This window comes from Emys orbicularis, chromosome 10 (assembly GCF_028017835.1).
Source record: "Emys orbicularis isolate rEmyOrb1 chromosome 10, rEmyOrb1.hap1, whole genome shotgun sequence".
Taxonomy (NCBI): domain Eukaryota; kingdom Metazoa; phylum Chordata; order Testudines; family Emydidae; genus Emys; species Emys orbicularis.
Window position 1 is genome coordinate 63,164,571 of NC_088692.1, and position 17,116 is coordinate 63,181,686.

The 17,116-nt window shown below is 44.0% G+C and overlaps 1 protein-coding gene across 2 annotated transcripts in view; it reads right to left on the bottom strand.

Moving 5' to 3' along the window:
- Positions 1–17,116, bottom strand: part of RNF111 (ring finger protein 111) — an 84,116-nt gene that overhangs the window by 4,280 nt on the left and 62,720 nt on the right. The window contains exons 11-13 of one of the 2 annotated variants that reach the window (XM_065411722.1): positions 4,832–4,924; positions 3,786–3,881; positions 655–758 (exon numbers count right to left, since the gene is read on the bottom strand). In XM_065411722.1, the coding sequence (XP_065267794.1) occupies positions 655–758; positions 3,786–3,881; positions 4,832–4,924 (293 nt within the window). Of the gene's footprint in view, positions 1–654; positions 783–3,785; positions 3,882–4,831; positions 4,925–17,116 lie in introns of both variants that reach the window. The other variant, XM_065411721.1, reaches the window with a different exon arrangement.

A 17,116-nucleotide genomic window follows, 5' to 3' on the forward strand; every position in this document is an offset into this window, starting at 1 on the left:
CCCCCACATGCATACCCCAATCCCACTGATCCCCAACCAGCTGCAACTGGACCCCCACCCCATCAAGCCCTACTCCCTCAGCAACCAGACCCTCCCCACACCTAGACCCCCTCTGCTGAGCCCCAACCACCTTCACCTAGATCCCCTGGAGAGTCCCATTGCCCCTGCACCCCAAACCCCAAAATGAGCCCAGATTTCCCACTGAGCCACCTGCACCCAGATTGCCCCACACAGAAACCTCTCACCCCCCACTTGGATCCTGCTGGGCTGAGCCTGCCCGCTCACCCATCCATCCACACCTGGTGCACCTGGCGCAGAGGGGCACACCTGGATCACTGTATCAGGGTCGGGTGCAGCCTCACTGCTGAGTCCCTGTACCAGGGGAGATGAGGGCTTAAGGGTGACCTCCCACCTCAATGCAGCCAGTGGCCTGTGCTCCCCACTGCCATTCTGGAACCACATTTATTGACAAATAAAACGTGCAGAAGTTTAAAATATTGTACGCATAATTTTTAATTATTTGGCGCAGAATTCCCTCCGAAGTATTTTATGCTGCAAAATTTAAAAGTAAACTTTGTTTCCTGGGTGCTATATCCAAAGGTGTTCTGGCACTGTATTTTGATTTTTTATTAGGTACTAGTAGTGTTTATTTACCTGACATCTTCACCTTCCTCTAATATAGACAAACAGATGGTACACTTTTCCTCCGTGTCTTCCTCTGTTCCTTCCTCCCCATCTTGTTTGCAGTGCAGTTTCCTCTGTGAGAACCAATCAGTTGTTACCTTATTAGTAGAGATGACATTATTGACAAACTGAGTAGAATCTGTTTTTATGCATATTCAACATTTCATTTTTAGGAAAACATCTGACTGAAAAATTACATGTTACATTTTAAAAAGTAAATCTTCAACTTGCTTGCTTCTAATGACTAGATATCAAAGATTAAAACAGTTAAAAATGAGTATAGATATAAGAGCATAAAGAGTTAATAAAGACTGAAATGTTAGTTTAAAAGATATTTGGGACTGTGAAGTTAAGATTTTTTTGTCTCTAAGCATATGAATATCTTCATTTCATGCATGAACAAACATTTCAACAAAACTCATACTGATGGTTGAATTATTCTCATGTAAAGTCTGGTACCTTAAACCTTTACCTATTAAAGACCACCACCCATATTACTGACAGGGTCTTGTATATAATGTCTCCAATGGCCCAAATTGCCTCATACTTGTGGATTATTTTTAAGTTGCCACATAACTACTCCAGAATCAAAGCTCTCCTTGTGCACGGTTACCAGAGATTTTCCCTTTGTGGTACCCGTAGGGCCAGCTCTGGTGATCCCAGGAGGCCTGTGCTCATGCACCGGTATATAGGGCGCCGCCAGCCCTGTGCCCTCTCAGTTCTTCTTGCCGTCAACTCTGACAGCGGGGATGGAGGGCAGGTCATGGAATGGACATGAGCAACACATCTCAAAGAACAACAGTTACAAAAGGTGAGTAACTTTTTTTCTTCTCTGAGTGCTCGCTCATGTCGATTCCATTCTGGGAGACTCAAGCATAAAAACCTGAAGGTGGGCGAGGAGTTCAAGGTCGGGGGAGGGTCCCAGACAGGGCAAAGTGCTGCTGCTATCTGTCTTTGTGGGGAGGGAGAGTGGCCCAACATGGGTTGCAACTCACTTGTGCCTCCCTTGGGCACTGGGGAGAGCCCCCTCTTGACCCGGTTCCGGCAGGGCATTGTGCGTTGACGCCAAATACTCGGTGCCGAGTCCGATCTGCTCGGCTCAGAGGCCAACCTGAGTGCTGCTTCCATAAGTAGGGCTTTAAGCCTGATGTCCCTGTCCTTCTGTGTCCTCGGTCTAAACCCACAACAAATCTTGCACCATTCTTTAAGGTGCACTTCCCCAAGGCACCTAAGCAGCTGGAGTGGGGATCGCTTACTGCACAGGTTTACTACAGTCCACGCACGCTTTAAACCCCGGGGACCGGGACATGCCACAACCACAGAGCAACGTCCCTAAAGGGGACTATCAAACTACTAAAAAAATAAGCATAACTAACTAACTAACTACTGAATATAACTATTTACAAGAATACAGTTTGATTAAACACTAGGCAAGGGTTTTCACAAAGGAAAGAAGGGTGCAGGGCCGGCGGCGCCCTATATACCAGTGCATGAGCGTGGGCCTCCAGAGCCAGCCTTACGGGTACCACTAAGGGAAAATTTCTGGCAACCATGTACACGGCACACGCACACCCCAGAATGGAATTGACATGAGCAAGCACTCGAAGAAGAACAATGATGTCTGCCCAAGTCTGTAAACAGTTTGTTACAACATCTATTATTCTCCACAGTGTGAGCACTGAAGACCAATGACAATTTAAAATGTCACCATTAATTATTTCATTGCTTGATATTATTGCTGAAATGATCAGCTATGTGATTACTCACTGTTGTTCAAGGTAGTGATAGATACTCTATCTATCACTACCTTGGGGGGGAGGGATAGCTCAGTGGTTTGAGCATTGGCCTGGACTCGATGACCTTCAAGGTCCCTTCCAGTTCTAGGAGATAGGATATCTCCATTAATTTATTTTTTTATTTATTTATTTATACTCTGAAATGGTGCAGTGGGGCAGTTAGATGCTATCAAGGGTCAGTGGAATGGGACCAAAATTGTCACCTCTCTGTCTTTGCCCAAGAGGAGGCATTAAAGAGAAGATGCATCCCCTCGATAGTAACAAAAGATCTCAATTGACTTGTGACTACCCGTCCTACCTACCTGCCCCCCTTTGCCTCAAACACCTTCCTGGATGCAAAAAGTCTAAAATGTCCCCTACCCCGCTGCCTAAACCTTGATCTTTCCCCCCCTACAACCGAGTTACTTTGTCAGTACAGAACTCTGCAGTACACTTTAAAATTTAGAAGCAGAGTAAAATTAATTGAAGATAAAAATAAAAGGAATGCTGTACTGATGGAACTGGACAGGAGATGCAGAGGGAGGAGAGAACTGGGAAGGAGGGCAGTGTTGCATAGGTCAGGAGCTCCTGCCAAATACTTCAGGTCTAATGTCACACAGGACGGATTGATCTAAATAGAATACTGGAAGATTTAAAGAGTATGAATTCGACTACAAATCCATCTAGTTTTCCTTCAGAATTTTAGCTTATATAGCCAAGGGCTGCAATTGGTCTAAAAGGCATACTCTAAAGGTATGGGCTTTTTTCCTTTACATTTGTGTTACAGTGTTCCACATAACACAGCAGGGCACTGTTTCTTAATTTCCTACATATCTACAATGATGTATGGATCATTCCTTGCTCTAAATGCAAAGAAATGATAACTTTCGCTCGGATGTATGGACATGTTTATAAGTTGCCTTTTCATTAAGTGGACTAACCTTTTTCTTAAAAAAAAAAAAAAAAAAAAAAAAAAAAAAATCAAGCTCCACCCATATCTTTAATTCCAAATTCTTCAGAATACAAAAAAACCCCACCCTAATCTTAAAACAAGAAAGAAAAATTAAATTAAATTATACTTGCTCCTCATTCAGATGTTAACCAAAAACTGTGATGGAGAAAAAAGTCCATAATGAAGGAGAAAAGTCCTGGTGTCATTTTCAAAATAGCAGCAACTTTCTGAGATAAATAGATAAATTTTTCTTACAAAACTTTATATTAGGAGTATATAGAAGACAAGTGCCCTTTGAAATTGCAGTAACACTGCAAGTGGTAATATTTAGTATATCTGCAAACGTAAATATACAGATGTAGAGAAATCCTCACCTTTTTGTATTTGTGCGGATACGTGCACCTTTCAATAGTTCCCTGGGAGGCTCCACGATTAACATTGCCTAATCGCTCTTCCAAGTGAATCAACTCCTGAAGTCAAAGGATAACCATGGTAAGAACTATGCTAAATAGTTGTTAGTTTTATTCTATCCACAGACTGATATACCAGACAACACCATTAGTTCTCCCACTTATTCACTCTCAGACAATTTACCTGAGAGTGGCAGGATTACAATTAAATCTACGATGTGCAGGAAAAGTTGGGGCTTTCTGAAAAAAGATACACAGCCGTTTTTGTCGCTTGAACAGATAGCAAAATATTGTTTTATGCCTAAAAACTGGCAACTGTTTTTATAATCTAGAAATGACTGGTTGGTACGTTCATAAATACTCGTGTGTCCAGTGAGGAAAATATAATTAAAATGGTATTCAAATATATTTATTTTCTAACAGTCATTAAGGCTTGAAAGAGAAAAGATAGCTTACAACGAATATACAGTGACTGATTTCTTATTCTCCAGCAATACAAAATGTATTAGAACCATGAGCTCTCACTGAAGGTTTTTTTTTCAGTGGACTAGTTCATTAACTCTCTGCATCTGATACCATATTCACAGCTTCAGTTCCTGTACTACATGATAAATTGAGGACAGCACTATCAAAGTTGCCAAGTTTCACTGTCATGAGGTGGATCTCAGTTGTTTAGAGGCACCAGTACCTTTCACCACAGTCTTGGAATGTATGACATCCTATTTATCGTAACAGCTAGATGTAGTATCAGTTAATAGCCACCTAATGCTACCTTGTCCAGGAAAAAGGCACCTTTTATTGACTAACTTTTTTCAGATACAATTCACTCACTTTTAGTATCCATTCTGCTCCTAGTCTGTGATAACAGCCAAAAGTCATTCTAAAAATGAAGGGCATTTTCTATACATTTATTTCTTTTACATCCATATGCAGGGCTAATCCTGCAGCGTACCCTCCCCTCATTCCCTCAACACATTTTGGCATATATCTATGTTTATTCTATTACAAACCTCAAAATTGCCCCTGAAAGGGCCTCTGAATGATGTTCCATCCAATCCCGATGAAATGTAACGGATGTGAGGGTAGCCCGCCATGTCTGGAACCTATTCAAATAGCAGACGTAAGTTAAACCTATTCAGAACAGTTTCAGTATTTTACTGTTCATGTTGCAAAACATAAGATCCTTTTGCTTTTATTGAAGTCACTCAGTCTCAACTTGAACTATCACATACAATTCCAACTAATAAGTACTGAAACATCACACTGAGCTTCCTTATTTTAGTGCTCTCTAATATAACCAGAACCAAGAACCCTTATGGGAGACTAGATGCTCTTCTATTATGGTTCTCTCCACCTTCTGCATAATGTATCAAATACTTTAAACCTTGCCAATTCTCTCACAATCTCAACCTGATCTGTATAAACACTCAAATATTTTCGGATTTTGGTAACCCCAACACCTCAAACTGATGTGTTAAATCACTATCAAACCTGCTGTAGAGTCTCAAACATTAAACTTTTGATATTACATAAGAATCAAGATAAACACTTACTCCATAACAATGGTCAATATTCTTATCTTACCCAAGCAACCTAATACATTTTTGAATACTTAAAATTTACAAAGGCAAATCCAAGATATAACACCCAAAGTTTAGATAAGCCTTTAAAATGCAATCCTAATAACCTAAACTGTAAGCTCCTTGGAGCAGGGATAATATGAATGTTTATACAGTGCCTAGCACACTGGGGGCCAATCCCAACTAGTCTCCTTAAGTACTACAGTACTGTACTATATATGAATAACAGTCCTGACCTTATTTTGAAAGCACATCCTTAACACTTTTTATAAAAACTGTTCTTGTCATGGCTTGTTATTAAGAGGATAAAAATCGTTCATCTCACCTTAAAAAGTGAGCAGCCAAGCTAAAATGAAAACTGAGTCAAGCCCCCAAAATGTGCAATATCCGCCCAAAGACCTTGAGGAGTAGTAAGCACAGAAATTATGTTTAACTTTATGGAGGGGAAAGCAGTATTTCTAAGAGTCAGCTAGCACCTTCCTGACTGCTGTAAGTAATGGCTCAGAATAATACATCCTGGGATGTCTTCAGCAAATCAGAAGTGCAAGATGATACCATGGAGAGTTTAAAATTTCACTTTTGTGCTGAATACTTTCATGTCCTTTTTGTTTTTATTACCGGGAGGTACATTCAAGCAAGGTTTAACATTCTATCATTTCTGTTCAAACTTATAAAATATGTAATGTGACTAAGTGGAACTAATCAAATTCACCTTTAAGACCGTTTTGGCATGGACAATATGCCATGACAAATCGGTAAGACGCCTCTTTCTATCCACAATGATTCAAAAATATTTTGTTGTATGGACTGCATAAAGAAAAGCTTTATGGATAGGTAGGGCCCTACCAAATTCATAGCCATGAAAAACGCGTTACGGACCATGAAATCTGGTCTCCCCCTGTGAAATCTGTTTTTTTGTGTGCTTTTACTCTGTACTATACCCATTTCAGAGGGGAGACTAGATTTTCTCAAATTGCGGGTCCTGACCCAAAAGGGAGTTGCAGAGGAGTTGCAAGGTTATTTTAGAGGGAATTGTGGTATTCCTACCCTTACTTCTGAGCTGCTTTCAGAGCTGGATGGCTGGAGAGCAGTGGCTGTTGGCTGGGCACCCAGCTTTCAAGGCAGCGTCCCGCCAGGAGCAGCACAGAAGTAAGGGTGGCAGTACCATACCATGCCACCCTTACTTCTGTGCTGCTGCTGGCGGCAGCTCTGCCTTCAGAGCTGGGCTCCCGGCCAGCAGCCACCACCCTCCAGCTGCCCAGCTCTGAAGGCAGTGCCGAAATAAGAGTAGCAGTACTGCAACCCCCCCTACAGTAACACCCCCCCACACACACAACTCCTTTTTGGATCAGGACCCCTACAATTACAACACTATGATCAGATTTAAATAGCTGAAATCATGACATTTACTATTTTAAAAATCCCATGACCGTGAAATTGACCAAAATGGACCGTGAATTTGGCAGGGCTCTATGGATAGGACTGCTAAGGTAGATATCTTTCCACTATTTATTTTAATATTACTTTAGTTTAACGAATAGTAACTTTAAATGCTTTGGCAGCAGCAACAATGATTTTATTTGTACCAGTTGACTGTGAGAATATATTTTTTGTTCAAATATTTTACAGTGTGCTTATGAAGTAATGAGATAGGAGTTGTTGCCAATGCAAAACACACACACACACACACTCACTTACACTCGTACATGGTATATTGGAGTATTTACTATAAATTGACAGGAATCCCAGTGCCAGGCTTAGCATAGAAGGAGAGTTCTCTGTAAGTATGCAACTGAACAGGAATCTCAGACTAGCAAATATCTGAATACTAATATAAGGTAACAAGTGCATGTCCCCATCCTCAATTCTTATTAACAAGGCGATTCAAAAGGCTAGGAGACATGATTCTAGAGTGGATCAGTCTAAGTGTACACAGCTAAATTGTTATGCAACATTCACGATGGATGGTTTACAAAGGTTACTTACCAGTAAACGTAACTCAGTATAATTGCCAGTATAAAACTAGATTTGTTCAATGTGCATACATCTACCTGCAGAACTGATCCCTCCCTCCCTCTCTCTCAAAAAAAAGCAGCATCTGTTGGAGACCCACATATATTTCCCTCACAGATCTGATAGTTTGAACATGACAATATAAAGAGTTTGGCTGTGACTTAAAAGAGGGCGAGTTTGGTGGGAGGGATGTCTATGAACAATTATTTGGAAAGACAGTAGTTACTGGTTCTATGATCCATTAAAACTGGGTTATTCCTCTTCCTTTTAAAAGTATGGAGGCTTCTTGGTGTTTTGGGGTTTTTTTTAAATAACCTCTCTAGCTTCCACTTGATGACATTACATTATGAGCTGTTCTGAGAACCAATTGCTCCTCTAACTCCCCAGTGTCTTGTCTCCACTAAAAGAAAAAGGGAGGAGGGCAGGCCATAGCGGAACCTCCTATCTTCCAGGCAGGACCTCTTTCCATTGTCATTTTTTCCTCCTCCTCCTCCTCCCCCACCTTGGTGTCCCGTTCCCCCCCCCCCCCCCCATTTGAAAACAGGAATCTACAGCAAAACAATATTTGATGAGAAAACACAGCAGTGGAGCCAGCCCCATTAAAATAGGGGTGGGGGGGTATGTTGCCCCTCCAAATTGCATCTTTCCACTCCCCTCCCGACCCTGGCCCCTTCAGGCACACAGCCCTATCCGCTTGCCCTGCCTGACAGAGCCTGTGTGAAGAGCATTGGGGAGGGTCTAGAAGATGGATTTTGGGGGGGGGGGGGAAGAGGAAGGGAGCTGGGCTCAGGGGATCAGCAGAGGCAAAGCTGGAAGGTTTCCTCCTCCCTTCTTCAGTGTCTGGCTTGCTGGTGGCGGGGGTTGCTATTTTGCAGTGGAGAGTATTTGGGACTCCCCTCTGCCCAGTGCAACGAGCTATCCCCTCCATCTTAGTTGCTGGCAGTGGGATGTGGGTGTGCTGTTTGGCAGTGGGAGGGTCAAGGGATCCCGCTCCCCCGGGCACTGACCTGTCCCTTTCCCATCTCCACTGTCTGTGCTAGGAGCCTCCCCCTCTCTACTGCAGTCTGTGCGGGGTGCCCTCCCCAGAAAGCCATCCCTCACCAGGGTGGAGCATCAAGCTGCCAACGGGAACATCCTCAGCCTGTCCCCTGCAGCCAGGCTCACTCAGCCATTTTGCTGACTGGGGGATCCCATGCCAAACCCAGGGTTCCCCTGCCCCATTCTCCCCAAGCATGGGGTTCCCTCACCCCACAACTCCCCCCCACAACATAGCTGACCTACCCCTTCTGAAACACCCTTAACTCTTCGTACGCCACAGCCCACCCTCCCCCCTCCCCATGAGCCATCTGTCAGCAGTATCCTCCATCTTGGACAAAACTGGTCTTGGGTGTCACCCCCCCCCCCTCACTCTTCTGCCCCAGAGCCAGGCTGGGGTTCTGTGGGGCTGAACCCCTGGTCTAACTGGGGTAACAGGTTGACTCCTTTCTCTGCCCCTCCCCCCATCTCTCCCCAGCTGGAGGGGGTGCTCTCCACCTTGCTGCAGGAGAACCAGGCCTTGCGGGCTGAGCTGGCTCTGTGGCAATCCTAGGGCTGAGCAGAATGTGCTGCGCCTGCCACCGGTGACTGGCAACACCAAGGGACCTCAGCCTCCGCCCCCCCTCCCTGCAATGTCCCTGGGGGGCAGAGGCTAGGGTGACCTTGCTTATGGGGGAGCAGGGCATGGAGTTTTGGTCTGATTTGGGATGGTGAGGACTTTTGCCCAAACGCTCTGTAAGGGAAGGGGTGCTGGACATCAATGGGGTGCACTGCCTTTGGGGAGGAGGGATGGCACCTGACCTCATGCCGCAGCACTGAAGGGCCAAGGTTGGGATGGGAGTGGAAAGATGCACCCCATGAATACTGGCCCCTAGTCCCCCAACTATAGAAGTCAAACTACACCTATGCAGTTAAAATCAAAAGGGCTCTTGTTCACAGCCCAGCTGTGCAATATTCCTTCCCCTCCCCAACTGTACAGCAATATGACAGGCAAGCCTAAAGCTGCTAGGGATGGGAATTCATCAGCAGAAACTGGCATTTTGAAAGCAGTAAGCCAGAGGTCCGAGTGTTTTGTTTTGCCTGAAGTGAAATATGGTGTCCAGGATTGTTGCCAAGAGGCTGATAAATTAGGGCAGCAGAAAAACCCAGAGGGCAGGAAGCCTCACCAATTGCAGACTGACACAGTAACCAGGTATTTCTGCCTACTTGTTCCAGGAATGGCCATAGCTAGTTCTTGCTGTGGTCTCCTTGATGGTTTTATCAGCTGCCCTCTAAAGGCAACTCGGACTCTTCAGGCTTTGAAACTGAAACCTGTTTAAAAAAATCCCAACACAATAACCCACGCAGTGGCTCAGTTCCCCTTTATTTGTTATCAGCTGACATTATCTGAGGGCACCCTGAGGGTTCTGTGCACTGACTCGGTTCTCCTTGCAGCTCCCTCAGATGTAGGTTTGTACAGCATGGCCTCATCTGCCATTTTCCACCACACTGTCCATGGGCTTTTCCTTAATGAGTCATCAGAGCAGTCTGGTTCATACTACCAGCCTGCTGGTGCTGGTGAACCCTCTGTTACCTTGGCACCGTCAAGGGTGTGTGTGCACCAGCATAGGCTAGTCCACGATTTTAGCACTGTTTTTCTGTTTTTTTGCAGAATGCAGCACAGAATGATCTAGCCAAAACTGCTCACCTGTCAATGCAAAGAAACCTTCCATTTTGGGTCTCGCTTCCCTTAAGTCAACGTGGTCTAACTGTGCCTGATTTTTCAACCACACCCACCTGCACGTGCCAAGAGATCACCGAAATAGCTGGAATCTGCAGAAGAGGGGCCTACCATTTTATTGAACTGGACAGCAGCTTTCATCCAATGGACGTTGCTGAGTGTCTAGATTCTCACCCCTTCAGTCTGCCAGCATCAATGGACAATTTGAATAGCTATGATTCTGCCAACTGTTAGCATTAAGGGAGGACAGTGCCCCATATTGCACAACTGGGTAACCACTTCATCAAGGATTTAAATCTCAGAATTTTTACATAAGCAAGGAGCTTCAAGCTGAAGTGCTTTGACCCATCTCTATTCTTACTATCCTCTCCATCTCCTGTATTTATTTACTTATATATGTATGATTAATATTAGCATTCCACTCACTCTTCAAGGGGCAGGTCATAGAAGGGGGCAGCAGCAGCAGCAAAACTGTAGCCGAGCAATCAGTTTATCAGGCAAGGTAGCCCAGTAAAGTGGGGGCTGTTCTATCATTGCTGAGGCAGGTAGTAGAGCTGGCTGGAAATTTCCTGATGAGAGTTTCACTGGAAAATGCCAGTTCATTGAACTCAAGCTGTCTCATGAAAGTGAGTTGGGTTTGATGAGGTTTTACCTGGTGGGCTGCTGGTGATACCAGACTTCCACGGTCTGTATAGCTCTGGAACCGCCCCATCATGCAGCATGGAAGCCCTAAAACCAGTTCTATCTGGGGCGCCAGGGTTTCCAGGATTCCTGCTCCAGAGCCAAGAGGTCCTGGGACAGGTTTCCTGAACATCTCAGTCTAAGTGTTAGGAGCTTTGCAACATATTCTCTCTACATCAAGCCCTTGTTACAGCACCTTTCCAATTCCTTAAGTCCAGAGACACGCTGGGGAGACAAACAGAATGATACGTTGTTTCAGTTAATCTCTTATTTTAAACATAGGGAGGAGTTGCCCATACCTTCTGTTCAAGTGTTTTTTCCTGTTAGCAATTAGACTGGCCAGGAGAGTTAGTAAGTTTAGAGGGCCTTATCCATCTGTAAGCCTGTGTACATTTTTTTTCCAGCTTAGGTGATTCTAGGGTGACAAGACATCCCGATAAAATCGGGACCTCCCAATTTTGAGCTGTTTGTCCCGCGTCCCGACCGATCTCTGGTCGGGACGCAATTTTTGTCCCGATATTTTGCACCGCCGGGATCACTCGGCTTTTTTTTTTTTTCCTCCTTTGGCTCGGCCGGCCAGTAGCACTTGGCTTTTTTTTTTTTGCCCCCCCCAGTGTCCTGATATTTTCTTCATCTCATCTGGTCACCCTAGGTGATTCTCAGGCTTTCAGTACAGTTTTCTGCCCCCAAAGTTAAATTGGTTCAAGTGAAAACTATATCCGTGTTCTAAGCCCTTGCACAATTAGGACAATCAGTTGCACACTTTAAATATGATTCAGACATTCAAATTGTTTATGAAAAAACTACTCCTTGAAGAAAATTAAATTTAGGATTAGACTGATGACTAAAGGGGCGTGAAGAGCATCCATATCCACTGTTTGCAGCTGGATACAGTCAGGAGTTTGCCAGGCTTACAAACTGTTCATAAAAGATCCCTCCTTCTGTGAAGGCTCACTCAATCAGGCAGGTGGTCATTAGATGGGAAAACAGCACAGTGCTTCATTAAGGTAGTTTCACCATATTGCTACCTGGACTTCAGTGCAGTCTTATTGTATCACTAAATTAAAATAGATGTTTAGTCTGAAGAAACTCTTAGAAATAAGATTCTGCATTCCCGCTCTGAATTTGCCTTAATTAAAACCCCCTCATATGGCAGAGGGAGGAAGGAAGAATTAAAAAACAAAATAACCCCCTGATGCTCAAATAAGAGCTGTTTTTCCTTTTGGTTCAGTTTTCTTGCTTTCTAAGTTCCCCTTCCGTTTGTGGAGATTTGTTTTACTGCTGCCTACTTCCCAGCTGTAATGGATCATAGAGTATCATGTGCCCATGAGGGTCAAAAGTATAATTTACTTACCTACCAGTAATGTTCCCCCCTTTTCTGAAGTAGGTCCCTGGTGCTCTTTGAAACCCTTACCCAGGGAGATGCCTAATTTGCATGTATTCTAGTTGGAAGGGAAATCTCAGTCCTTCTGTCACAGTTACATGGTGAGCTGAGTTTTAGCCCCCCTTTTTGTCCTTCTTGAGAGCATCCCTCAGGCAATGCATAAAGTCGTCTGAAAAAAAGTGAGGGGAGCAGCAGCTTTGGTATGATAGTTCTTAAACTGTGCCCCTCAGCAACCAACTTGATTTTAAAAGAATAAATCTGCTGAGGTCTGTGACCCCCCCCAGCCTCAAACCACTTTAATCACTGCCTTCAGGTGACAGGCCTGGCTTCCTTCACCTCTCAAGGATGGAACTATGTGGTTCAATCACTCTGGGATTAGATCTCAGCGTCAATACAAAACCTACCAATCTATTGAAGCTACATCAGCCTAGAAGATGAAGCCAATGTCCAGTTGCAGACTTGGTAGCAGAGATAACCCTCAAAAGATTGAGACAATGGCCAAAAAAACTAATGGGTTGAAGAGTTCCTACAAAGACAGTGGTTCTGAATACCCCTATAGCACAGAGAAAACTTCTAGAACAGAGGTTCTCAAACTGTGGTCTGTGGACCACCAGTGGTCTACGAACTCCATTCAGGTGGTCCGCAGATAGTTCCCTCGAAGGTGCACGCCTGAGCAGCTGCACACGAAAGAATGAAGGGCCACCCACCTAATTAGTGGAGCTGCGCAAGCGTGGCTCCATTAATTAGGTGCCTGGACCCTGGAGAAGATGCACATGTAAGGAGAGGTGGTGACCTTGGGGGGGGGGGGGGGGGATAGGGGGTAGGTGGGAGGGGCAGTGAGGTGAGAAGGGGGGGGGGATTTGGGATGTGCAGGGCTGTAGCAGCCAGAGAAAGAGGCAACTTTCCCCAGCTCCAAGGCTGCGGCTGCCGGGGAGAGATGGCCCTCCTTCCCAGCGTCAGCTCTGTGACTGCTGTGGTGGGGGAGAAACCCCCCTCCTTCCCAGCCCCAGCTCGGGAGCTGCTGTGGTAAGGGAGAGAGGGAGAAACCTCCCCTCCTTCCTAGCCCCAGCTCGGGGGCTGCCGCAGCAGGGTAGAGAAGACATCCATCACATTAGAAAGGTAAGACTACGGATATTAAAATGAGTTGTGTACTTTTATTTGTAGAACAAAAAAACAATTAAGTATTTTTTCTATAGCGCTTTTATCCAAAGCGCTTTACAATAGTTACCTAACGGTACAAACAACATTTGGAAAGAGCATTAAGTGATCCGCCGAGACCCTCAGCAATTTTCAACTGGTCTGCGGGAAAAAAAAAAAGTTTGAGAACCACTGTTCTAGAACTTGAGCCTAAGAGGCTACATTGCCTACCCCTCTATCAGCTGATATGTTCTAAGGAGAGACGTGCCTCTGCAAAGCCTTACAGATGAAAGAGCCCTGGAAAGGGCATCTTATCACCATCCCAGATGGGGTAGAGTCCAAACCCTGAGTCCAGGTCTCGGAGCTTAGAAGCAGATGAACCCCAAGAGATAGTGCAAGTTCCACGGAGATTCAACAAAGAGGAAGAATCAGAAAAGTAGGTGTAATAGGGGAGAGCAGAATCTGCCAAGAACTGCTGCTGCTGGCTGGGGGGAAAGAGTTACTAAACAGAGCGTCAGTAGTCACTAAGGCTATGTCTACACTGGCAATTGAACAACAAAACTGTTGTCTTTCAGAGGTGTTAAAAAAACCAAAACCCTGGAAGACAAAAGTTTTGCTGTGACAAGTGCCAGTGTCAACAGCTCATTGTTGGCAGAAGCACTTTCATGCCGACAACGCAAAGGCCGCTCGTTGGGGGTAGAAGTTTTTTGTCAGCAGGAGAGCCGACGAACAGCAGCTACACTGCGCGACTTTTCACGGCACGGCTATGGCGACACAGCCATGTCACTAAAAGCTGTATAGTGTAGACATAGCCTAAAATGACCCTGTATCCCTCTCTATCAGTAAATGACCAGATAGATCCATGGTGTCTCCTATTACTCAAATCTGGAGTGTGTGTAGTCAGGGGTATGGGGTGGAGAGGAATGTAGATTACTCAAGGCTTTTGAAGCCAGCCTTCAGTCATATTGGCATCTCAAAGCTGCTCTGCACTTCTGCCTTTGGAACTTCAAAATAGAGTTTGTGTCAAGTGGGTGCTTGGACTGGGGACATGAGAAACTGAATATGTAAGGCCAATTCCAATAGAAAAAAGCCTTCAACTGGTTCTCAGCCTTTCCTTGATTAGCACGTAAGTGCATACAAATAGAGCAGGCCCAGGGAGGGTAGGGAAGGTCCCTCTCAGAGGCACTTGACCAAGATGGAAGACAGCTTGTCTCTGTACAAGAGGCACATTATTTGAATCCTGACTGCTTCAATGCCATCAGGGCCCAACAGTTGGTGTGGAACTAACCAGGACTGCAGGTACTACTTGGAATGAGGCAGTCTTTTTTAAATTGAAGCTTACCAACCTTAACTGTTAACACCACTAAACAAAACAGGTAAAAAGCTCCTCAAGGTAAATACAGAAGATCCAAACTTTGAAGTTCTTTATCACAGTAAATTAACAGAAACTGGGTGGGATCAAGGCCACAGTACATATATTCTCAAATCTGAATGTTCAGATCCACTAGCAAGCATGCGGTCCCAACAGAGACTGCTTTTAGAGAGAGTTTCTGCTTTCCATATAGAGTATCCTGCTGTTAATTGATTTCTCTCATTAGACTGACCTCACACTTGGTAAAGCAACCCCATCCTGCTCCTGTATTTTTCACTTCATGCATCTGATGAAGTGGATTCTAGCCCACGAAAGCTTATGCCCAAATAAATTTGTTAGTCTCTAAAGTGCCATAAGGACTCCACTGTTTTTGCTTTAGAGAAAATTTCTGCTTTCCATATAGAGCATACCTACATACCACATGTGGGGATCTGTATTCGCAATCCTTTAAGGAGAAACAAAAAGTTGATTTCAGGCCAAAAATAAATGTTGTACTTTGAGGCAGTTCTTTTTGTGAAAATCAACCAGCTCTATTACACATTCAGAACAGGCTGTCACCTAATGTAGCATACCATTAAGTGATTATGTTGGCAACTACAAACTGATGAGGGAAAACAGCAATATCTTTCAAAAGCAGCAGAATTCCCAAAGCAACTTGATAATTTCCATCAAGGCTGCAGTCCAATGGAAGGATCAGTGGCCTTCTAGCCCATTGCCATGCAGTGACGTTTAGTGCATGTAGAAGTACAATCTTAAAGCATATTATGACCAAAATACATAAACAGGGAGCTAAAATACAGTGAAAAAAATCTACTCCCACAGTTTCTCTCTCATATCCTCTTTTCTTCATGCTAGTCTCTCCCATATCCATACATTCCTGAGCCTGCTTTTATTTACATATTATAAATTATGTACTTTATTTGAGCAGGGCCATTGCAAATTTGAGCAAAGAACAGTTTGATTCCGTAATCATAATTTCTGCTGTTTCCTGTAGAATCTTAGTGTTATTTTAAAAATTCCTAGTTAACCTTTTCCAATGCAAAAATTACTTCTGTCTCTGCCCCATCCCATATCATTGAGATGAATGGGAACTTCAAAGCCAATCTGAATAATTTAAAATGTTTATTTGCAGCCAATATAATTTTCTCTTATACTCATTCTTCACCCTCCTCTCTGACTCCCATTTTGCCAAGATTGCCTTGTTGAACTAAGATTTGCTACTGTTATAAAGAGATTAAGGATTCCTCTACCCTTCATTTTTGGCATTTTTTGCTTACCCTTCCCAATCTTCCATCCCTTATTGCTCTTATAATATGGCAACCATAGCATTTATTCACTGAGATCTCTACAAAGTGCTTATAAAATTCTTTGTTTGCACAAAACTGAAAATATGAAACACCACCTGAATAATTAAATCAGTTGATTTGCCAAAGTCCCTACCCCAGTGAAGTCTCAAACCTTTCCCAGAATGGATGTTCAAGAAAAGGTCAGGACAGATGTACAGGCCCCATTGCACAAACTGAAGATCAAACGCTACCTCTGTCTCTATATGTGGGGGAGTCAGTTCCAGAGTTAAAAACTCTCCACTGAACAACATTCCTGCCAAACGCCCCTCAAAAATTTAGACCACATCTATCTTAGAAAAAAATAGGTGTCCTGTGTTGATATGGAGAGTGTGTGTTTTTCATTTGTTAGCTCAAGTGAGTTTGCTTTTCAATTGTGTTAAAACTCCCTCAATCCAAAAGTGCCTCTAAACATCTTGCTAACAAAAAGTGGGAAAATCCTTTTTCTTTCGCTAGATGTCTGCACCCAGACAGCTACCACCATCATCTTTTTGTCTGGATTGGAATTTCAGCCCTCATCCAAAACCGAATGTAGATTAGACACAACAAAGAGTATATCACCTGGACCCAATTAAAGTTTTAGAGTTGACCATTGTCAGAATTCTCCTGGCACTGCAGCCCGAACTACTCCACTATTTCTCCCTCAATGGCCTCAGATTAAACAGAAGGGTTGTAGAAACAAAACTTGTAGCACCCCACAAGAGAGATCTATAGGCCGAACAGCAGCAATCCAATGTTACCCTCTGAGGTAGCGGCAACTAGGAGGACTCACCACTTGAACAACATTATCCCTGCTAGAGCAGACAGCAGTGTCCAAACCCTCCCTCCCCCCAACTTCATGGTCAATGATACCATGCATCATTGTGGTTCATTATATGCACTGAATTCAAAGCATGATTACCACTACCAGGGCTCTAGCCTTCTCCCTTCATATTCATCTGTCATAGGTCATCCTAACACGTTTGAGATTTAAAAACTCCATCCATGATGTTAACTTTACCAAGTAGCCTTCTATCCACAAGGTTCAAAG